General features: G+C 38.0%; 1 protein-coding gene across 3 annotated transcripts in view; it reads left to right on the top strand.

The window, feature by feature from the left end:
• SUPT3H (SPT3 homolog, SAGA and STAGA complex component) overlaps window positions 1–25,225 on the top strand; it is a 519,913-nt gene that overhangs the window by 2,337 nt on the left and 492,351 nt on the right. For all 3 annotated transcript variants that reach the window (XM_055135058.1, XM_055135057.1, XM_055135059.1), the window contains one exon: window positions 12,542–12,642. In XM_055135058.1, the coding sequence (XP_054991033.1) occupies window positions 12,542–12,642 (101 nt within the window). Of the gene's footprint in view, window positions 1–12,541; window positions 12,643–25,225 lie in introns of those variants that run through there.

Here is a 25,225-nt window from a genome sequence, read left to right as displayed (position 1 = left end):
AGGGTGCAAAGCAAGTGTCCTACCCACTGAACTGTCTTGAGCCCCCATCCATACAGTTCTTCATGGAGTTATAATTCAGAGATGTAAAGACTTGGAACATTTATTGCCTTAGGGAATCACAATTACATTTAAATAATGCCTTTCATTCAAATACGATAGTTCAAAGCATGGGTCTGTTAATCGTTATTTACAGCTTGACAAATTAAAGCATTCTTTTGACTCCTAGGTTTTACAGCTAATGCCAGATTGAGTTAGAGAGCCTTAACACAATATTCACTGGAGTTTCCTTTACTCCTTAGTGTACCGCATTTTTATCATGAATTTCTACTATCTTTAACTATTTTGCTTCTTAGGGTAAATTTATTAGTTATTTTCTTCCTGAAAGTTTTTCCATTGAAAAATGGTGCTTCTCAGACTTTGTAAAATACATCAATTTAATGAATTATCTTAGTAACCTTAGGGGTATTTGGGAAGTAGTTTAGTGGTTATCATTCAAAAGTTTTGAAGTAGTCTGAAATTTGGTGATATTTTTACAGGATCACCTTCTGTTTCAGGCAGATATTTATAAATACAACGTTGACAATAAAAGCTATATAAATAGCTCTCTTGACTCTAGACTTCTATCTGTAAAATGGTGTCCTTGCTCTCAAGACTGAAGATGATTGTTAGATCTAGAACAGAAACTAAAATCTCATGAATTTAGAGTGTTGGGAAAATATCCCAATGCAGACTTGGGTAGGGTGACTGTGTATTTCACCTTTTATGGGACATTTATGGATTAGAACCTCTTTGTCCCAGCATAAGTTTTTGCATATGTAGATAATAGATGAGAATTCTGGATTAAGTATGTAAAGGGATCTGTCCTTTAAAGTCACTGGTAATTTAAAATTTTGCTTTTCTCATATGTCTGGGTAGAAGTCTTGGTCTGTTTTTGTTGCTTAAAAAAAGAAGAGGAATCATTGTTGACTGCCTGTAAAGGTTCATGGGCACTTGTGTGGTGATGTGCATAAACTTTGTACATTAATCCTATAATCGTTTACATTATAACCACATTACCTAAACTGTAATACAAATTTAAAAGTTGTTGTAACCCAACATTAATTGATCTGGGAGAGATAAAAAATTTAAGCTGTATGTGGCTGGAGAGATAGTATGTTTGGGGTAATCTACTTGACTTGCAAGTGGCTAACCTAGGTTCTGTTTCCAGCACCTTATAAGGTACCCCCAGCCTGCCAGGAGTGAGCTAGGAATAAGTCGTTAACTTTGGGTGTGGTCTCAAACAGAGAAACAAATTTTAAGCTGCCTAGGGGAATGGTGGAAAGAGAGTTATTGGGGCTGGAGAGGTAGTGGGGGATCAAATCACTTGGTTTGCATGTGACTGACTTAGGTTTCATCCCTGACACCATATAGGGTTCACCAGGAGTGACCCCTAAGTACAGAGCCTATGTAAGCTTTGAACACTGCAGGGTTTGGACTGAAAACCCAATATTCCCTTCTGTCTGAGCCATCCCCACAATCCCCCTCCCCAAACACACCTAATTCTAAAAATACTTTTCTTATTTTCTTTGTGCTTTGAGTTACGGGCATAACTTTTTTGAGCCTCAGTTTCCTCATTAATAAAATGGAATTATAATTGACTCTTGAACAGCATAGGACTTAAGGGCATTTCTTTAAGATGGAGGTCTGTGCTTTCAGCTCACCCAAACTTTACTGTTGGTTCCTTGGTAGTTGAGGAGTATTCCTTTTTGGAACCATTTGAGATGGATTCTATTATCGGAGGATACTCAAATCAGAGGATATTTAAGTGATTTGGAGTTTGCCCTCTTAATTATGGATTCTGCACCTGGAATTTCAGCCAACCAACATTTGCAGTGGTTGAATCCATGAATGGTTTCTATCATCTGACATCAAAAACAATCCTTGTGTAAGAGACCCGCATAGTTCAAACTGGTGTTCAGTGATCCTCTGTAGTATCGAACCTCAGAAACTTTAAATGAGAAAGAACTACATAAGTTGTTTTCTTCACAAGTAACTGAATGCATAATTGGTCTTATTTTACTGTGTCTAAGCCATCACTGGCCCTTAAATTTGCAAAAATTATGTATAATTTGTGACACCAAATCGAGTACAACAGACATCATTATTTAAGATAATTCTCTCAGGGAAATACAATAAGTCACAGCAACGGTGTCTTATTAAGCTATTTGTACCACTTTCTTTACTTAAACATAGGCTTGCCAAGGGAGAACCTGCATTGTTGTGGTCATTTGATATGTCATTTATCCAAACATCATTCTCACTTAATTGGTGATACTAATAAATTCTTACTTCCTTGAATGGAACTGTCAGGTTTCTATTTTTGTTTTTGTTTTTTTAAATTCTACTGTTATTGAGATCTGTTTGATAGTTAATACATAGTAATGGTTATATAAGGCAACGAATAAAAAAATAGTATGCTGACTTACAGTATATAGTACTTACAAAAGTTAAAACTGGCAATTGCACGCGGCCTTGCACGCGGCCGACCCGAGTTTGTTTCCTCTGTCCCTTTCAGAGAGCCTGGCAAGTTACTGAGAGTATCCCGCCTGCATGCAGAACCTGGCAAGCCACCTGTGGCGTATTCCATATGCCAAAAACAGTAACAAGTCTCACAATGGAGACCTTAGTGGTGCCCGCTCGAGCAAATCGATGAACAACGGGACGACAGTGCTACAGTGCTAATGAACTTTATATTTACTTATTTTTGGGTTTTGGACCACATCCCGTGGTGCTCAGGTGCTCTGCACTTAGGGATCACTCTAGAACCATATGGGGTGCTGGAGATCGAATTCAGGTCAGCCACTTGCAAGGCAAGTGCCTTACCTGCTGTACCATCTCTCTGGTCCCTATGTGAATGTATTTTATAAATTGTAAAATGCTTTTCAAATATAAGGCATTAAAAATTGTAAGTGATTTTCTGTTTTTAAATACTACCGAGGTATAGTATGTTTCAGCTTATGTTGTTTTTCTGAATTTTTAAAATACCATTAATCATTATATTATACTCAGAATATTCATGTTTAATGAGAATCTGAAATTTATTTCCTTTTGGCTTTTGGCGCTCAGGACTTTTTCTGGGTTATGTGCTTACTTTTGGCTGAACTCGGGGACCGTATGTAGTGTCGAGGATGGAACCTAGTTCGGCTGTGTGCAAGGCCTTACTCACTGTCCTACTTCTTTGGCCCCTGAAACAAGTTTTTAAGAAGCTATCCTATTGTTTGAATTCTTCAGTTCTTATTGTCTTTATCTCTATCATCATCACCCGAGAGCTCTCTATGTACCAGACACTGTCCTAGCATGAATTTATATGCATTATTATATACAGTCTCAGAGAGGAGTATTTTTAATCTCCATTTTAAAGATGAGGGAACTGAGACAGGGAGGTGATGTGACTTGCCCAAGGTCACATCGTGAGTTTTAGAGCCTGTATTTGAACTCCAGAGCCCATTGTGAATTGGTTTAGGCAGATATTTCACAACAAAGTTCACTATGACAAACACATTGTGGAGGTCTTGTGAGTTAATTATAATCAACTTTTATTTGTATGTTCCTTGTGGTATAGTAGAAAGAACTCTGGACCAGGAGTCAGGGGACCTCAGTTTAGTCCCAGTTGTATCACTAAATAGTGATGTGTCCTTGGGCAGTTCAAGAAACCCCTCTGGACTTCAGTTTCCTCACCTGAAAAAATGAGGGATTTGGATGAAATTAGTGATTTTCAAACTATAGTTCGGAATCGTAGATGTATTGGTCCCCCTCCCGCCAATTTGTATCATTACACTTTTTTTTTTTGCTTTTTGGGTCACACCTGGCAACGCACAGTGGTTACTCCTGGCTCTGCACTCAGGAATTACCCCTGGCTGTGCTCAGGGGACCATATGGGATGCTGGGATTTGAACCCGGGTCGGCCGCGTGCAAGGCAAACGCCCTACCCGCTGTGCTATCTCTCCAGCCCCTGTATCATTACACTTTTGTCATAATTGTTTATCCATCTGCCTAAGATTTACTTTTAAGCATAGAATTACTGACTTATTAAAGCCACCGGCTTGAAGAATAACTCACTGCCAAGTGTCTGATGACTATTTATATAGCTTCTCAGTAATTTCACATCACACTGACTTCTCACTTAATATCCTTGATAGATTCTTGGAAATTGCAACTTTAAGTTAAGTAATTTATTATATTGTCATTTCATAGTTTCCTCTGGTTTAGTTTTTTACCTCATCAACTTTTTAACCAATCAAGTTATCTGAGGACTTGCTGTATTTTAGTGTTAAAGGAGATAGGCATCTTTCTCAAGGGGGAAAAACACTGTAGCAGTAGAATGGGAGAATATTGGTGAATTAGAAAAAAGAAAGTAAATATAGATGGACTGAATCTTTTGGGTTATCAACTGCCTACGTACAAAGACTGTTTTTTGTCATACACAGAAGTGTGACCATTTCTTAACCATTGCTCCATGTTACGCAGTTCATGCCATTTTTTCTAAACAGCTTCAGTATCTTTGTAACTGGTTTCCTTACTTTACCGTTACTTTCTTGCAGTCTATTCTCATAGCAGTCAATTCTTTTCTTTATTATTATTTTTTGCATATTTGGGCCACAGCAGGCTGGGCTCAAGGCTTCCTCCTGTGTCTGTGCTCAGGGATCATTCCTGGTGGTTCCTGGGAACCAAAATGGAATGCTGGGAATTGACCCACTCAGCCACATGCAAGTCAAGGCTGTATGTATATTATTCGCTGTATTCTCACACTGCCCCCGCCAGTTCTTTTTGTCATTAATTTTTTTATGGGTTTTGGATGACACCTGGTTACTCAGGGTTTACTGCTGGTTCTGTGCTCAGAGATCACTTCTGGTGGGGAACCATAACCAGGGCATTGATCTGAGGTTACATTGTCTTCCAGTCCATGGCAGTGCTGGGGACCATACCTGGTGGTGACCAGGAGCCATACCATATGTGTTAGAGGACCATGCAGGACCTGGGCATGCATCTACACCCTTCAACTATGTCTTTGACTCCAGGAGCTTCTGCATAGAGTATCATATTTAGGACGAGCACTCTGGATGTCATATGCAGAATTTGTTAGAAAACTAGAAGATGGGGTTCAAAAGATTCTGTGTTAGATATTGATTAATGTAAAATTAGGAGAAGGTATTGATTTAGAATTTCTTTTTAAGTTTTATTTATTTTTTGGTCACACCCTTTTGTGCTCAGGGCTACTTCTGGCTGAGGGATCTCTTCTAGTGGTGAAGTGTCAGGGATGGAACTGGGCTTGACTGCATGCAAGGCAAACCTTGGCCCTGTACTAGCTCTCTGGTTCCTAGAATTGCCTGTTTTTTTTTTTTTTTTAAAGAAAAGATGCTAAAAACTGGAATACCTGTATAGAGGAACAAGAGCATAAAAAATGCATTTGCTCCCCCCCCCTTTTTTTTTCAACTATGTAACCTCAGAAGTTCTCTGATAGAACTTGGGATGTTGGACTAGGAGCAGTTTTTGTGGAGAAAATGCCAGGAACTTATTTAATATATTTCAGAGAGGAGCTTTTCTGTCTATGAAGTATTTGTTAATTTATACTAAAATAGTGGCATGGACTTAGAACACAGCTAAACGACTTGTCATTTTACGTGTTTCCCAGGTTAATTACAATCAAACTGATTTGGGCTAGGAAGTAGTTATTTCTAGTATAAGTAGCTAATGATATTTATTTTTTGACTGGAGCCACACTCAGCGGTACTTGCAGGTCAGAGCTAGTGTCAGTGGGACTTACTTCTCACAATGCTTGATCCATGAGGATGCTCTCTGAGAGTACCAGGGCCACAGCTGATGGCACTCTGGAGACTGTGGTATTGGGATAACACTCTGAGCCTTGTTTTTATGAGTGATGTGTAGTACCACTTGAGCCTTGCCCAAGGCTTGGTTCTAGTAGGTTTTTGTCACTTTTGTGGGTGCTATGTCCATTGATGCTCTAAGGGGCACACTTGTGATCCCTGTAGGTTGGACACTTAGCAGTGGTTTTCTGTGCAGCCAGGGAATGAACTTAATGCCTCATACATGTTAGGCACATGCTCTACCACTTGAGTCATATACTGGATCTATTGTAGTTTTTTTTTTTTTTCTTTTTGGGTCACACCTGACAATGCACAGGGGTCACTCCTGGCTCATGCACTCAGGAATTACTCAGGGGACCATATGGCATGCTGGGAATCGAACCTGGTTGGCCATGTGCAAGGCAAACGCCCTATCCGCTGTGCTATCGCTCCAGCCCGGATCTGTTGGAGATTTTAGAAAAAATAATTGCTCTTTAAATGGTAAGGTAGCCTGTTTATTTTAGATCACTTTTTTGGTATACATACTTTAATTATTTTGAAGTACTTCTTCTGTTATTTAACTCTAAATCCTAGGCAGTTTGGGCTTGATATAATAACTCAACTGTTATTTTGAAACTGTGCTTCAATATGATTCAATATGTTTTGTTTTTAGATTGTAGTTTTTATGTTTCAGTATAACTGTCCATTAATTGCCTGGCTATGGTAGTCTTTCTCTTATCTCATAGTATCTTGCATATTAATTATCTCAAACTCATCCCATTGAATATGCCTATTAATGTCAGTAAGCTGTAAGTTACTTAATAATCAGGGATGTGTTTTTCATCATTACTATCACATTCATTTGTTTATTCATCCACATATACTGAACATCTGCCATATCAGGTAGTATAAATTAGTATGTATGCTCTTAAATTGTTTGAAGGTGAAGAAATAGTTTTACTGTGGTGTGCTAATAAGTGCTTTGGTGGTTAGTTAAATATGTTAGATAATGATTTTAAAGCTACTCAGATAGTTTTGGAAAATTATTTTGATTAAAAAGATAAATTATGTGTGAATCCCATTGCCTGAATTATTCATTTCACTTTTAAAATTTTAATTAATTGGTTAATTTTTTTGCCTTTTGGGTCACACCCGGTGATGTAGATGCACAGGGGTTACTCCTGGCTCATGCGCTCAGGAATAATTCCTGGTGGTGTTTGGGGGACCATATGGAATACTGAGAATTGAACCCGGGTCGGCTTCGTCCAAGGCAAATGCTCTACCCGCTGTGCTATCGCTCTGGCCCCATCATTTCACATTTTTTTAGAAGATAATTAAATGGACCCCTGAGTTTTATACTTTCCAAACTCCACTTGAAATGGAATATAGGTAAATATATTGAAATTGACATTGTTATTCCAAGCACTAGGTATAGGAATTTTTAACTTTTCATACGTTTACTTTTTTTTTTTTTAATTTTCAGTGATTGATCATTTGGTATATTTTCACAGGAGGAGAAATTTTGATCATGCTCTGAGTTTGTTATTTTTAACAACAGAACTAAAATGCAGTGTATAATAGCATTGGCTTAACCATAATTGCTTCCTGCCTTTGGAGTTCTATGAAAATGAAAATGTTCTGATTCTAACAGTCACATATTATGTGGGAATTTTCCATTATGAATGATTAGGGCCGAAACTCTGTAGATGCTTAGAATAGTTAAGCAAGTCCTTGAATTAATTTTGTTTATCAGTGATACAAAAGAAATAAAGTTCCAGTCTTTTAATACATACGTAGACTGATTCAATTCACAGCATGATGTTTTTAGGATGCTGTAATTAGTAGACAGTTTTCTAATATTTGGGATATTTAAAAATTTTATTTTGTTTTTATTTATTTAGTGATGGGAGTTGGGGGTGGTTTGAGCCACACCTCTGTGGGCTTATTCTTAGCTCTTTGCTCAGCAATCAATTTAGGTGGTGCTCAGGGGGGCATATATCATTAAAGCCAGGATTGGCCATATGCAAGGACTTTACCCCTGTACTATTTGTCTGTCCCATCTTTGGAGTATTTTAAGAAAAGGAATTTCATAATTTTTTTTTTGTTTGTCATAGTCACCAAAAATAAAACTCTGAATAGAAACTGAGTACTATATTCATTATGTATTTGTTTAATTCTCATTATGTTATATCACTTTTCTATGGTTAACACCTTACTGTGGTATTTTATAAGGAAGGAGTATATTCCTTAATTTCATTGTTTTGAATGAAAATATTTTAGATTTCCTTCTTTGGAATAGGATTTTGAAGGTGTGATATAGTATTGATTATTGCTTTTATGATCGGGTTTAACTAGTATTAATCAGAAATGAACTCACTCTTTGGGTTCACATTTAAACTATGGCATGTTGAAATAATCTAGGTCTCCATCTGCACATCTGAATTCATTTTGTAAAATATGGCAAACAGCTGCATTTCAATTGAAAGCTAAAACAACTGCAGGACATTAACCCATTGAGAAGATTACAGTAGGTTTTCAGTTCCATGTTAACTGTATTTATTAGAGAAAATTGACTTGAGTGCTTCTGCTTTTAACCAATCTTTTTTTTCTTAATGTCTTGGAGAAAGGAAATAAAGCATTGGAGTGATTGGACTTTGATGTGTAAAGAAGTTAATGTCTAAAGAAGTTAATTATCTAAATCATCAAGTAAAAAGTGGGTACGGGAAATAATTATTTTAAAGATTCTAATGAGCTATCAGTTCATCATGTCAAGAAAAATGTTATTCACCTGTTTGATTTAAAAATTAAATAGCTTGACTCTGAAAGGATGATCATGGTTATAGTAACCTAGGACTGGGACCTTTTACCTCTTACCAATAAATACTCTTTATGTGAAACATTTGTAGTAGGGGGGAAACTGAAGAAAGCTGTGGTTTTAATATGAATTTACTGAAATGTCTTTTCTTCAGAGAGATTTAGGCAGGATGACTGGATTTACAAAATGAAAAATGGGCAGATGGCTCAGGCAATGTTGTAGTACCTTTGGCCACATGATAATCCCACAGAATGGCCTGTCTTCGAATTTGAAGAGTCAGTAAATGATGTTTTTGGAGGGTGGTACAGCTAATATGTAATTTCCAAATTGAACATTTTCTCCAGGATATATCTTTGATGGTAGTGATGCACTCTCCTCTTCTCTGCTTTCTCTAGAAACAGGAAACCACTGTTTTAGAGAAAGGCCAGTTCCTTTTTATCATTTATCCTCATTGTGCAGGATTGTTCCTGCTTTTGGGTTCCTGTTTCCCTCCAATAATGGGTTAACTTTTTTTTTTAAATCTGAATTTGAAAGGTAATGCTTTCCCCCATTGTAGAGGTTAAGGTGCATGCCTTATATGTGGCAGACCTTGATTTCATCCCCAGCACCACATGGTCTGAGCATCCCCTCCCCCTTCTCCAGACTAAAGCCCCAAACAAAGAGAGGTGGTAATCAGTGCTGGGGATGTGACTCAAATGCTTAGCATGTTCCTGACATTGATCCCTGGCCCTATATGGCCTCCTGGAGCGGTACTGTGAGTGACCCTTATATAGAGGGATTGTGGGGCAGTAGAGGGGCGGGGGGAATTGTTAGCTTTACATTAGATTCTTAATGTGTTTTAGAATTTATTTAATTGTCTTTATTTTTTTTTTTCCGACCACACGTGGCCGTGCTCAAGGCTTACTCCTGGTACAGTGCTTAGGTTCACCCCTGGCAGGACTCAGGGGGCTATTTGTGGTGCTGTCATTACTGCAATAGTCAGCCCAGCTCAGACAGTGTTGGTTGTATGCATGGCACCTACCCCTCCCTCTCTACTATGACTCAGGCTCAGAATTATTCAATTTGAATGGAAGTTTTCTTTTCCTCTTTCTTTATTTTGCAGTTTGTCTTGTGTTTTTGGCCTGGTTCTTTGGGCCCACAGATTTTCTCATACCCTATGTAAGGCAGGTTTTTGCTCTTGCTCCAGAGGGGTAGTAGGTCATTCTCAAACAGTTGGTGTGCTTCTTGTCTGGAATTTCTGTCTTGTTGCCTTCCTGTGGCTTACCTTAAGCAATAGTTGTACTGTTTTTTTTTGTTGTTGTTGTAGTTTTTAGCTTTCATTGGTGATGCTCTTTTTGTCATATTTTATTAATTTTAGTCTCCTTTACCCATTGGAGGGGGCCAGATTAGAGGGTTGTGTTAAGATAAATTTGGCAGCAATATGGAAAGTGAACTGAGATAGAAAGACAGGTGGTATAATAGAGGTCATAAAGGACCCAGGACAGTCAAAAACGATGGGAAGGATATAAGAAACATGATAAAACAATGCAGTTACATAATCATGGTAGAATATTTATGTTTTGCTTCTTACAATTAGGTGGAGTAGGAGAGAGAATTGAGATTTTGAGCTGGGTTGACTGTTGCAGTAATGATGTCAATAAAATATTTATTTATAAGGGAACTACTTAATATTTGTTGAATTACACTAAAGCATTTGTGAAAACATTTAAAAATATTTAAGTTGCTTGGACTTTTGCGGTTGTGAAATTAGGATAATTAAAAATTGTCATTTTAGCTAGCAGATTGCATCCATAACACTTTACTGAGTGCTTAGCTGATCTGACGCTGTACATACTAGTTTATTTAACCTTCACAACAATCCTAAGAAGATGGAATTATTTCGATTTTAGGGACAAGGAAACTGAAGCACAAAGAAGTATTATCTTTGGGGCCATACCTGACTTTGCTCAGGGCTTACTCCTGGCACTACACTCTAGGATCACTCCTGGTGGGGGTTGGGGGTCCATATGGGGTGCCAGGGATTGAACCCGGGTTGACCACGTGCAAGGCAAGCACCCTCTCTGCCATATGTGCTCTGCCCCACAAAGGAATATCTTGCCCAGAGTCTTAGTAAAGTGAAGGAGCTGGGATTTGAATTAGCCAGGCATCACAAGCCCATTTGATCTATCACTGCCCTTTCAGAAGAAAAACTTGCTCAGTCAGCCCCTTCCTGAACCTTTCGGATCTATCTTTTTTTTTTTTTTTTTTTTTTTTGCTTTTTGGGTCACACCCAGCGACGCTCAGGGGTTACTCCTGGCTTTGCACTCAGGAATTACTCCTGGCAGTGCTTGGGGGACCATATGGGATGCCGGGGATCAAACCCGGGTCAGCCGCATGCAAGGCAAACGCCCTACGCGCTGTGCTATCGCTCGGCCCCTGATCTTTTTTTAATCCAATGAACTTTAAGAGCCCCACTCCTCCTCTGGATCGTTTGAGATCCCTTTAGCAGGGTGGTATTTCTTACTTTGGAAAGGAGACTTAGGCAGTGATTCCTGACTCCCGAGTAACTTGATTACTGTAAAGATCTAACCAGATCACTATAAGGGTCTCATTATTGGTATATTTTTTCATATGTTCCAAATGGCTTAATTCCTCTTTAGAATCTGCAAAGTATTTTCATCTAAAAATCATGGTATTGCAAAGTTCACATAAACATGAAATAATAGGTAACACTGAACACATACTGTAGAGCAATGTAGACTTATGCTTTACTTTATTCTAATGTTAAATTCACTAACTATTGCTTATGGAATCCATAAGCATTAAGGAAAAATGACATATATTAGAATTTGTCCCATTATGCATCAGCTAAATTTTATTGGGGGATATAGTCACAATTTGAATTGATGTTATATACCATCATGATAAATGTACCATAAAATGATCACAATGTTGCACTTATAATCTGCTGATTTGCTTAATTTTTATGTATTTTAGGCTCAGTCAGTGGAAATTAGTATACTTTTAATTTTTTATCTAAGAACTCTTCTTTTAAAATATTTTTTGTTGTTGTTGTTTTGAGTTTTGGGCCACACCCTGTGGTGCTCAGGTCTTACTCTTGGCTCTGTACTCAGGGGTCACTCCTGGCAGGGCTTGCGGATCACTCCTCGCAGGGTTTGAAGGACCATATTAGATGACAGGGATCAAACCCCTCTGTGTGCAAGGCAAGCTCTCTACCGTCTCTATGGAGTTGTCTGTGTTTAAGGCAAGCATCCTGTCCCTTGTACTATCCTGTAGCCCCAGATCTCTTCTTATTTGGAACCTCCATATGGAAGATAGAAAAATCAGATTAGGCTTGGATAAACCTGGGCTTGGGTATGGGCTCTTAGGGGTTACTAAGAGCTGCCTGAAGAACTTCTACTGAATTTTAGCACTTATGGGAACTCATTTTCAAATCCACTGAGGACCAAGTATTTATCTCTTCCATTCATTAGAAAAAAAAATACTGAAATGTTTATAACTCTGAGCACTTTTGTTTGTTTGTTTTGTTTTTGGGCCACACCAGTTACTCCTGTTTTTGTACTCAGGGATCACTCCTGGTGGTGCTTAGGAGACAGTATGTGGTACAGGGGATCCAACTCTGGTAGGCCTTGTACAAAGAAAGCTTCTTACTACTATCCTTCTGTACCCAGTTGAGTAATTTTTAAAATATTTTATTGGACTATCTTTTTATCTTAGAATTTCATTTTAATAAGCAACAGTAAATATAAACCAATTGGATTTATATAAAATACATGAAAACTTCCTATACTTCTGGAAGTAATTTATAATTGGTTCTGTTTTTCATGCCTTTATGGCTTAAATGCATTTTATCAACTTTCTTTCTTTTTTCTTTTTTTTTTAGATGAATAATGCTGCAGCCAGCCCGATGTCTACTGCCACTTCAAGTAGTGGGCGAAGTACAGGAAAGTGTATAAGCTTTGCGGCAGAATTACAGAGTATGATGTAAGTATGTCTGTGCTGTGCATCTCACTATTTTAAGTGCACGCATATTGATAAAAGACAAAGACAATCTATAAAAATTAATTAGAGTCCAGAAAGATTGATTAATGGGTTGTGTTCATGCTTTGCATGTGGGAGGCCCTGGTTTGATCCCCAGAACTGCAGATGTTTCCCCAGGCACTCGCTGGTGGGAGTGACTTCAGAGCCCTGGTGTGACCCAGATAAACAAAACAACAACAGAAAAAACATTAACTTGAGAATTAGTGCTTCATGATATAAAAATGAAATAACACTTTTGTGGGTGATGTTGGGGACCAACCCAGGCCCTTAAACGTGGAAGAAAAGTGAGCCTCATCCCTGACACTTTTGGAAACATTTTAAGTTGCCATATGCACAAGAATCAGAAATAATAAAAGGGTATTTGGTTTAAATGGTATAATGGTACTTGAAAATTTAGCATTAGCTTTTGAAATAAACTGTCGTGTGAATATTTTTGTTCTAATTATCATCCCAAATTTATGTTACGGATTATTACTAATTTAGTTTTAGGTTTAGAAATTTTTTTTTGACACTTTGAAATGTTTTCATAAATAAGTTCTCTATTCCAAAAGTTAAAGTTCTGTGAACCTAACTTAGTTTTTAGTTTTGATAATATTTAAAATCACTGTATTTCTGAATGAGGAAAAAAACTTAAAAGAGTATGTAAAAAAAGTTTATTCAGTTATTTAGTAGCTGCATAGTGATTAAGATTTTTTGGGAAGGTTCTTTTCAATTTGATTTCTAATAGCTTTGAATGAGACTATGTCTTCATATGATAGGATATAGCATTTTTATTAAAATATTCTATCATAATAATTTTTACTTACTATTGATTCAGGAGACAATTATTTGCATAAAGGTGTGATACATGTCAGCGTTTACTTTTCAGTGGATGTATTATGGATGTCTTATCAGACAGCTTTATTTTTTATTTATTTTTTTCTTTTCTTTTTCTTCTTTTTTTAATTTTAAATTAGTGAATCACCGTGAGGGTACAGTTACAGATTTATACATTTTTGTGCTCATGTTTCCCCCATACAAAGTTCGAGAACCCATTCCTTCACCAGTGTGCATTCTCCACCACCAGTAAACCCGGCATCCCTCCCACCCTCCCCAGTCCCGTTTTCCCCCACCCCACACTGCCACTATGGCAGGGTATTCCCTTTCGTTCTCTCTCTCCGATTAGGTGTTGTGGTTTGCAATAAAGGTGTTGAGTGGCCATTGTGTTCAGTCTCTAGTCTACATTCGGCATGCGTCACCCTTCCCCCGCATGACCTTCGACCACATTTTACTTGGTGTTCCCTTCTCTGAGTTGCCCAGAATGAGAGACCAGCCTCCAAGCCATGGAGTCAACTACTATTCTTGGGTGTTAGACTCCTATTCTATTATTCTATATTCCACAGATGAGTGCAATCTTTCTATGTCTTATCAGACAATTTTAAAAGAATGTTTCTGTTGAAGAATTTCTTCTTGTGACTGTATATTGATAGCCTCCACTGTGTGATGTTTATTTTCAAAGGAAAAATAAAGTTGAGCATATATCTAATACCTTAAGCAACATTTTAATAGGTTGGGGATTCTTAAACTTTGTGGCTTTAAAAATTCCTTTAATTGTTAATTACTGAAGACCTTAAGCTTATCTTCAATGCTTTGTTTATCTAGCTAGTATCTATTAATCACTGTATCACTGTCATCCTGTTGCTCATCGATTTGCTTGAGTGGGCACCAGTAATGTCTCCATTTTGAGACTTGTTGTTACTGTTTTTGGCATATCAAATACGCCACGGGTAGCTTGCCAGACTCTGCTGTGCAGGCGAGATACTCTTTAGTAGCTTGTTGGGCTCTCTGAGAGGGGCAGAGGAATTGAACCCCGGTTGGCCTTGTGCAAGGCAAACACCCTGCTGCTGTGCTATTTTTTAGCTCTCAGATAACCCTTGGTTAATAGAAATAGTTTTCTGTTAAAAAAAACAAGAAGAAATAGCTTTATGTAAGTAGAAGACAGTATATCTTTTTGTCATTTATACAGAATTAGTACATTTGATGGACTCCAGACTGCTTAAGAAAATGGAGAGAAAAATAAAAAGAAGGGATTTGGAAGACAGCTAAAATGGTGTAGAATGTGCCTACTGTGTGTGTGGCCTTAATTTTGACCAAAGGACTGCCAGGAGTGGTCCTTGGTCCAGTTGGCATCACCACTTTGTGGCCCCCCTAAGAAGCAAAGCAAAATCAACACTAAGTCCTTCTGCAAACATTTTCTGAACTAATGCTAACTCAAATTGTATTCAGGATACAAAAGTTATTGTGTGGCTGCAGTTTGGAAGAAATGTATATTTCACTTCTTTAGACTTCTTAGAAAGGCTGGCTTCTAACAGTTACATTTACCCATTATTCTGAAATTTTTCTTTTTTCCCATTTGGATTCCCTTATAAAACAGGAAAATAAGGTCAAAAGTAGGGAACCCGCAAGTCTGGGTTGGATCCTCAGCACCACATGGCTTCCTGAGTATCATTGCATATAGCCCTAGAGGTCCCTAACCACCATCCGTGGCCTGCTGGTTCCCAGTACCACAGGCCCGAAAAGCATTGCATCTTTAGGCCTGAGTGTTTAAATCTGAGCCTGGGTGGCTGACTTGGTAGCAAGTGACTCTTGGGCACCCTGAGCACTGCCGGAAAGGTCCCGTCCATCCTTACCCCTGCTGCAGAAAAAAGGGTTTCTTTTTAGTTTAGCACTATCATATTGGTATACATTTAATATTTGATATTTGATTATTAAACAATGGAATCACTATACTTTTGATTACTTATATGGTTTTAATGAGAAAATGCACATTTGAGTGTTTATATTTGTGTTGTGCACTTTTATTCTTGAATTCCTGCTTTTTTTAAAAAAAATTTATTTTTAGGCACTGTGATTTATAATACTGCTATTACTAGGTTTTTCTTCATACACTGTTGAAGAAATGCCACATTCCCCAACAGAGTGTCTGTTTCTCTCCACCATTGTCTCAGGGTTTCCTCTTCAATCCTCCCTTGAACCTTTACAAATGAAACTTAATTATTTGTGTGTGACTAGTGTGCAGTAGTGTAGTATTGTGAAAGCCAAATAATCAGTTTATCAGTTATTAGTAATGTAATTATTGATGAGGTCTATTTTTTCTAGTTGCTTCTGGCTGTGTTTAGGGCACCCTATGATTCTGGGGCTCCTGCATGTAAAACATACACTATAGCACTTTGATTATCTACCTGACCCCCATGTAATCTCTTTATTTTAAGTTTGAGTACATCAATAGCTAAAATAGTACTTATGTTCTTTTGTACACTCAATGACATTTCATAATTTTGGATATAGATACAAATTTAAATTTAAATATTGTTGAATATTTAAATGTCCTACTTTGAGAACACAATTTCTATTATTTAAATTATACTACAATCTGTGTATTAACTTGTTTTACTTTTCTGTGCAAAACATCTACTTGAAATATTTCAAGTTTTATATTAATTTATGAATACATAGCAAGCAGGAAGCTTTTTAAATTATAATATAAAATTGGCCACAGTTTTTCCCAAAAGTGACAATATATATAGGAACTGAGAACATCAAAGAGACCATGTAACTCAAAGTAGCCTATCATTTTTCCCAGGGGAAAGTAAGGATATTAAAAGCTGGTTAGGTCTAAATGAGTTAAGTGCCTGTATTGAAGTAATGTGTTATTTTATTGATGTGACAAAATGCGATATAGAATTTGTATTTAAATGTCAGGTATCTCATGAAAAATAACTAAACTTTTCTTTTATGGTGGTCTCAGTTAAAAATAAAAAAAAAAATTTGAGGGTCACACTTGGTGCTTGGGGTTATTCTTTCCTCATGAGTTTTTGGTTGTCATTGAGCCACAGTAAAGATTTGGGTGTGTTGGGGCCAGAGCGATAGCACAGCGGGTAGGGCGTTTGCCTTGCACGCGGCCGACCTGGGTTCGATCCCCGGCATCCCATATGGTCCCCCAAGCACTGCCAGGAGCAATTCCTGAGTGCAAAGCCAGGAGTAACCCCTGAGCATCTCTTGGTGTGACCCAAAAAGCAAAAAAAAAAAAAAAAAAAAAAGATTTGGGTGTGTTAATTTTTGGGTACTGTGAGTGGTTGGCTTTGAATGGGAGGTTTAGTATTAGATTTATATTCCATTTTGTGGACTAATAAAGTGATAGCTAATTTGTGTTTTTTTCTTAAGAACATTTCTTTGTGAGAGTTGAGTGGTAAGGCTCTTGCTTTGCAATGTAGCTGCCCCGGTTTGATCCCCAGTGCCATTTATTGGCACCCCTCTTACCCAGGATTAGTTGGGGTCACTCCTGAATATAGAGCCAGATACTGCTCTTCATTACCTCCAGTTCTGACTTCAAATTCCTGAAAATAAGTGTTCTCTGTGAGATGCTGGGACTATAGTGCGTTTAGCTTACTATTACTTCACATGTATGGCAACTTGGGTTCAGTCCTGGGCATCCCTACTTGGAGTGTTCCTTTGTGACATTACATGATACATTGTACTTTGTCTTTCTGAAAATTCTGCAATTTGTTGTGAATGTATTGTATTTCATTGTTATGCCAGTATGTCTAACTGTATGTGTAGTATTATAGGTTTTCATTTCTCATTTTCATGTAGTAAAATTTGTGAAATTTATAGTAGCTATAAAGTCAACTTTGTTACAGGGTCTAGAGAAACAAGGGCTGGAGAGATAGTACAGTGGGTGGGGAGCTTGCATTGCACGTGGCCAACTTGGGTTTGCTCTCCGGCATTCTGTATGGTCCCCCAAGCCTGTCAAGAGTGATTCCTGAGTGCATAACCAGGAGTAACCCATGAGCATTGCTGGATGTGCCCCCAAAAAATTACGAAGAAAAAGTTTGTTACGTATGTACAGTTTTATTCATTTTTTAAAAACTGTTAAGATTTTGAGAACCTGTTAGTTTCTATTGTACCAAGTTAAAAATTGGATAAAAGTGGATGGGTTAGTACTGAAAATGCCCCGGAAAATGATTACTAATTTTGGGTAGGAAATTAAATTTTGATTTAATATTTGTTAAAATTGAATAAACATAAAGTGCCTATGATTATGTGTTTATTCCTTCTTCACAGTCAGTTCCATTGAAATAGAATGTGATTATAGTGCTGAGCCACATCCCTGGCCAGAGAAAATCTAGCCAAAGAATTTTAATGTAAAAGAACGATTCATTTTGATTTTTACTGTTTGTTGAGTGTAAGGTACCATAGCTAATCTTTAGCTCTTGGAGGCATAGTTTTGATTGTCTCTGGATCAGACATGTGAGACAGCTAAGCAGTTTTTCCAAGAGGAATTATTCTGTGTTGTGTTTTTGATGTTAATTTGGTGACTGTAATTGGTTCTAAAGTGTTACTGATAGCATATAAAGAGTTTATGGCAACTCCCTTTAGCTCTTTCTACCTTACCCTCCCTTTTTACATACATAGAGCTTTAAGTATGTGTCAGATATTTCATTAGATCAAAGTACTTGTTTTTATAGAGTGCTTTATAATCCCACCAGCAGTAGAGTATGTTTATGCAAATGTGACCTGTGAGTACTGAGTATCATTTGTAGTATTTACATATAAATAACAGTATATATACATACACTTTTTTTTTTCATTTTGCCCACACCCAGCAATACTGGGGTGGGGGGTTACTCCTGTCCTGACTCTACACTCAGGAATCACCCGTGGTGTTGCTCAGGGACTATTTGGGATATTGGGGGTTGAACCCTCGTTGGCTGCATACAAGGCAAGTGCTTACCTGCTGTATTATCTTTCCCACCCATTTTTGTGTATGTGTATGGGGGGGAGGCAGAGGGTAATACTTGTCAATACTCAGGGATTACTCCTGGCTCTGCACTCAGGAATTAGTCCTGGCGGTGCTTAGGGGATCATATGTGATGCTAAGGATCTAACCTCTGGTGGTTGCATACTAGGCAAATGCCCTACTTGCCATACGATTGCTTTGGCCCCTACATATTTTTATCCCACATTTTAAATATGTATTCTTTCTTGGGACTGGAGCACAGCGGGTAGGGCGTTTGCCTTAAACATGGCTGACCCGGGTTCGATTCCTCCATCCCTCTCTGAGAGCCCGGTAAGCTGTCAAGAATATCCCGCCAGGATACTCATCAGATACCGTGGAGTATTTGATATGCCCAAAACAGTAACAACAAGTTTCACAATGGAGATGATACTGGTGTCCACTCGAGCAAATTGATGAACAACGGGACGACAGTGCTACAGTGCTATTCTTTTTTGGAAGGGGCTGGTGTCCAGAGTCTGTTTTTTTGAAGGTCTAAGTGTGCAATGTGGCTTGGGCCGTGCAGTGCTGGGGATAGCCTGGAGGTGCTGGAGTTCTCCAGGGCTGCACCTGGCAATGTTTGGAGGACCATGTGGTGCTGGGAATTGAACCTGGATGTAGTCCAGTCATGCGCCCTAGCAGCAGCTCTTCTTTCCAGTCCATATATATATATATATACACACACACACACACACACATATATTTACGTATACATACACGTACATACATATATGTGTGTGTGTGTATATATATATATATATCCAGAAACAGGAGTAAGTAAGCCCTGAGCACTGTCAGTGTTGACAAAAAACCAAATTGAAAAGAAGTTGGAATAAAAATTCTGATACCTATTATTTTTTATTTAAGTATTACAAGAATCTTTGTAGGTGTAGTTTGCTATAGGGGGGTTGGCAAGGTTTGTGGGGACTATGTGGGAGGTCGGGAAGGGTGCAATACGGCTCTGGTGGAGAGAAGTGGTCAACCTGGAGGAGAATGGAGTGTTGAGAGGTGCTATATAGTACTTACTATAGTGGCAGGGTGCGGGAGAGTAACTGGGAGTCTTGGTTGAGGGGGAGACACTGGTGAAGGGATTGGTGTTGCAATACTGTACACCTGAAATAGTTATGATTAGCTTGATAACTTTACAGCTCATGTGAGTCAATTGAAAAAAAAAATTTGGGTCTAGAAGAATGTTTGTAGTGGGGGCCATACCCAGCTGTGCTCAGGACTTATTCCTGACTTTGTGCTCAGGGATCACTCCTGGTGGGCTCTGGGTACCATGTGGTGTGTCGTGGAGAGAACCCAGGTCAGCCATGTGTAAGGCAAGTGCCCTGCCTGTTATACTATTGCTTTGGCCCTAAATCTATTTTATAGTTTTTCTTTGATACTGAGTTTGAAGATATTTTGGGCATAGGTATTATTTATATATTGATTGTCAGTTCATATTATTAGCATAGTTTTTCTGAGTTCTTGTTTTTATTTTGGGCTTTTTATTCCTTAAATAATACTGTATGACTATATTTTGTAGTCTCTTTCCTAACTCCTATCTTTTGGTTTTTTCTTTAAAGTGTTTTTGTAGTGATTCAGAAAGAGATTATGTTGTCCCTTTTCATGTTTAGTTGTTAGGGGCACACCTGGCAGTTCTTTGTGTGCACCAGCCTCACCCCTGTATGTGTCAGGATTGAGCTCAGTGCATCACACATTCAAGTCATGTGCTGTGCCACTTGAACCATGTCTCTAGCCTCATGAATTGCAGTTTTACTGTAGCTTAATCATTGTTATTTTTCTTTATGATTCTCACTTTTGATAGAAAGTCCTAGCCTCAAACTTTATGTATGCTGTTGTGCACTTACAATTAGAATTAAAATTTTTTTTTTCTTTTTTGGGTCACACCCAGTGATGCTCAGGGGTTGTCCTGGCTCTGCACTCAAGAATTACCCCTGGCAGTGCTCAGGGGACCATATGTGATGCTGGGAATCAAACCCAGGTTGGCCGTGTGCAAGGCAAACGCCCTACCCGCTGTGCTATCACTCCAGCCCCTAGAATTTTAATTTTTTTTTTCTTTTTGGGTCACACCTGGCAATGCACAGGGGTCACTCCTGGCTCTGCACTGAGGAATTACCCCTGGCGGTGCTCAGGGAACCATATGGGATGCTGGGATTTGAACCCGGGTCGGCCGAGTGCAAGGCAAACGCCCTACCCGCTGTGCTATCACTCCAGCCCCTAGAATTTTAATTTTTATAGTTACTATTTATTCATTATTTTATGATGTAGTGTCAGAAAGAGCAAGTTAAAATAATTTTATTTCAAATCGGTTTGACAAGTGATCTCAGCACCAACAATTATATAAGCTTCTCTTTTCTCTCAGAATTGAAATACTGTCTTAATCAGATAGTAAACTATTATTTTTAAATTTTTTTGCTTTTTTTATTGAATTGTCTATTCACTTGCCAGTACTGCATTACTTTAGTTATTACAGCTTCTTAATATGTTTTAATATTTGGCGTTGTTAAAGGTCATCTGCATAACTTCTTTTTAAAATATTTGGCTTTTTCCTATTTTTAATTCTTCCAGATGCATTTTTAGGAATCATTTTATCAAGTTCCAAAACAAATCCTAAGTGCAAATTTTAAATGGTTTTCTTTTTCTTTTCTTTTTGTGCCTTTTGCTGTACACACAAATTTCAGATTGGTTTGCATTTTACTTTTAAGCTTGATTAATGAAATTTTATATTCACAAAGTTTTCTTTAAAACAATACCAAATAGAAACTGAGTTGGTTGACTCTGAAGAACTTAACTTTCCTTAATATTTTTCTTTCTTGAATGTAGAATTGTGCTATGTCTGCTATAGTGGAAATCACCAAATTACCCCTTGATTAAAAGATGTAGTTATTGTCTCTTTATGAATGTTGAACATGATAGAAGCAAAAAACTAGTTTTATTTTTAATAGGTGTCTACAATGTAATTTTTAATTCTTTTTCGCCCTCACCCAGCAGTGCTCAGGGCTTGCTCGTGGCTATGCACTCGGTTCAGTCCTGGCTGTGCTCAGGGATGGTATTTGGTGTCAGGGATGGTAATTGGATCAGGGAGTGGGAGACAAGTAGCCAACACCCGCTGTACTGTTGTTCTGGTCCCTGTAAAACTATAATGAGTGCATTATTTACAAAGATAACTGATACATTAGTCATAAAGAATAAGTAGTTTGATATTTTACAAATATCAGAAATCAAGTAATCAAATATTTGACCATTTCAATGCAAATGTCTCTATCATAGATATTATTTTTTATTTCCTTTTTAAAAAAAATTTCCTTTTTTTAGTGTTTATTTTTGACTGTAAACAGACTGCTAGGTACAGTTTAATCTTTTTAACTCAAATTTTAATAGCAGGTGTTGTAGTCTGTTTGTGTTACAGTGATATCTTGGGATATTTCATAAAAGCCACTGTTTGAGTGGGCAAAGATGAGAGACTTGTGAAAAATGGTGAAAGTTTATAATGGCAGAAATAGAATTATGGGAGTAATACTGTTGGAAATATACTTTCTGTTGCCCAAATGTCAGGGGTTCAACTGAGTTTTCCCAGCATTTAGAAGGATTGTGACAGCGAAATTATATACATAAATTTCTGTAGCAGTGCTTAGGTACTAGATGTAGAACTGGAAAAGAGTGTGATTCGATTGATTTAGGGATTTGGAAGGCAGATGTGGCAGTAGAATGTTGAAATTTGTGGTATAGGAGGTTCTGCTGGCTGAGCTTAGATTGATGGGGAGGAATGGAATAGGAAGTATGAAGGATATGATAATTTGTCAAAAGATGAGTGGGGTTTGGAACTTTGAGTGAAATATAAAATGTTAAATAGAAGTAGTTATTTAGAGGCTGGAGCAATAGCACAGCAGATAGGGCATTTGCCTTGCACACGGCCAACCTGGGTTCGATTTCCAGCATCCCATATCGTTCCTTAAGCACCGCCAGGAGTAAATCCTGAGTGCAGAGCCAAGAGTAACCCCTGTGCATCGATGGGTGTGACGCAAAAATCAGGGGGAAAAAAGTAGTGGTTATTGAGTTACCTGCAGGAATAGGAAACACCACTTCGAATAGAAGCATCAGTTTGGGCATTTTATCTTTTAGGAAGTCTCCTGTGGACTAGTCAATCTTGTAAATAGCTTGCTGTTCTGTGTTTTGTGGTAACTCTGTACTGTATTTTTAAAAACAAATCTTTGGTGGCTGGAGCAGTAGCACAGTGGATAGGGCGCTTGCCTTGCACGCAGCAGACCTGGGTTCAATTCCTAGCATTCCACATGGTCCCCCGAGCACCGCCAGGAGTAGTTCCTGAGTGCATAAGCCAGGAGTAACCCCTGTGCAATGCCAGGTGTGGCCCCAAAAAGAAAAAACAAACAAACATAAAACCAAATATTTGTTTTACTATATTATAGGGATCTCTTTTTACTTGTCTCTCTATTCCCTGCTTTATTTTTCTTTATAAAAATTAAAATTGCCGCTTTGTTTTTGCCACCTAGATTTTAAAGGTTTTGAAGATTTTTGTACATTATCTTTTTTTGGCATTATTTTTAACTTGACAACTAACTTTACCATTATTCTTTTGCTTCATTAATTAACTTTAATTCCATCTGTCTCAGTTGCACCTAGAACAATGTTAGATATAACATTATGTTAGACTGTCTCTTATTTACTAAAGAAAATAGTGTCTCTATTGTTTCTTCAGAAAATTGCAATGTGAATTGTAATGTGTGTATGTTTGTGTGTGTATGTGTGTGTAAGTGTCTCATCTGGTGTATAGGTGGAAAATGGTGTGGTGGAGACATACAAATATGAGTGAATTCTATTCTTTTTATATTATGTAAACTATTTATTATTTATGAAATTAAAAACACAATTTCCTCTCAGGTCTCTTCTGGAGATTGAAACAGATTATGTATGTCAGTAGTTTACATTGGGAAAGGGTAAGTGTGTAACTTTTAAATTAGTTGACTTTAAGGATTACTGTTGGAGTTGAACCTCAGCATTATTTTTTTGACCACCTCTGCTCTTATTTAGAAACAGATTGCACTCATCTGTGGAATATAAAATAATGGAATTGGAGACTAACACCCAAGAATAGTAGAAATAAGGACTAGGAGGTTGGCTCCATGGCCTGGAAGCTGGCCTCACATGCTGGGGGAAAAGGCAGCTCAGAGAAGGGAACACCAAGTAAAGTGTGGTTGGACGACTCGCTTGGGATGGGAGATGCCTGCTGAAAGTACACTATAGATTGAACACGATGGCTACTCAATACCTTTATTGCACACCACAACACCCAAAAGGAGAGAGAACAAAAGGGAATGCCCTGCCACAAAGTCGGGGTGGGGTGGGGGGCGATGGATTGGGGGTGGGATGGGTACTGGGATCATCGGTGGTGGAGAATGGGCAGTGGTGGAGGGATGGTTACTCGAGCATTGTATGAATGAAACACAAGCATGAAAATATGTAAATCTGTAACTGTACCCTCACGGTGATTCACTAATAAAAAAAAGAAACTGGAAAAAAAAACACGAAATTATCAGTTACTTAGAAAAGAAAGTCCTTAGAACTTATTTCAACCGATTTTTATTTATTTGTGAAGAAATAAATTAATTTTGGGTTCAGGACTAGATCCTTGGTTTTCTAAAGCTCAGCATACTTCTCCAATGACTCTGCTATTATTTAGTGTTAATTTGACTATTTCCCCTTATTTTTCATTTTTAAATTGCTAGCACTTGCCAGGGTGTTGTCTTTTATATTTGTGACAACACTACAATATTGAGCCATTTTATTTTTTATTTTTTATTTTTTTTTTGCTTTTTGGGTCACACCCAGCGATGCACAGGGGTTACTCCTGGCTCTGCACTCAGGAATTACTCCTGGCGGTGCTCAGGGGACCATATGGGATGCTGGGACTCGAACCCGGGTTGGCCGCATGCAAGGCAAACGCCCTACCCGCTGTGCTATCGCTCCAGCCCCATATTGAGCCATTTTAAATTGATGAATGAAGAGTCAAAGAAAAGGTACAGTGGGTAAGGCACTTCCCTTGCACACAACTGACCCTGGTTCGATTCCTTGGCACCTTGTATGGTCCCCTTAGCCTGCCAGGAGTGATTCCGGAGTATAGAGGCAGGAGTAAGCCCTGAGTATTACCAGGTGTGGCCCCAAATTGAAACCAAAATTAAAAAACACAATGAGTATATGGTGAATGAGTATATGTTTATATTAAAATTCATAATAGTATAATTTGATGCATCTTAGGTTTTGTTATCATCTATGTAAACTGTTCTTAAAGTATTAAGACTTCATTTATTTAGGGGCAAGAGACAGTATAGGAGTTAGGTTCTTGCCTTAGTACACAGTTGACCCTGGTTTGCTCCCTGGTTTTTTAAGCACACCAGGAATGATACCTGAGCATAGAGTCAGGAGTAAGTCCTGAGTACTGCTGGGTATGTATGGCGCAAAAGCCAAAAGAAAAAAAAAAGAGCATACTCAGTGTACTCATCTCGTCACACACCTAATTTCTCTTTGTTAAAGTAGAACCTGCAGAACATTAATAACAAAGATTGAGGATATCAGACCTTCTTATTCCTGATTTTAATAATTTAATAATTTAAGAGAAACACTTTTCATATTCACTAGTAATGAATGGAGAAGGAAACTCCATTTTTATGAAATCAATTAAAAATCTTT

Source organism: Sorex araneus, chromosome 4, assembly GCF_027595985.1.
Source record: "Sorex araneus isolate mSorAra2 chromosome 4, mSorAra2.pri, whole genome shotgun sequence".
NCBI classification, from domain to species: Eukaryota; Metazoa; Chordata; class Mammalia; order Eulipotyphla; family Soricidae; genus Sorex; species Sorex araneus.
This window is presented reverse-complemented; position numbering and strand designations above follow the sequence as displayed.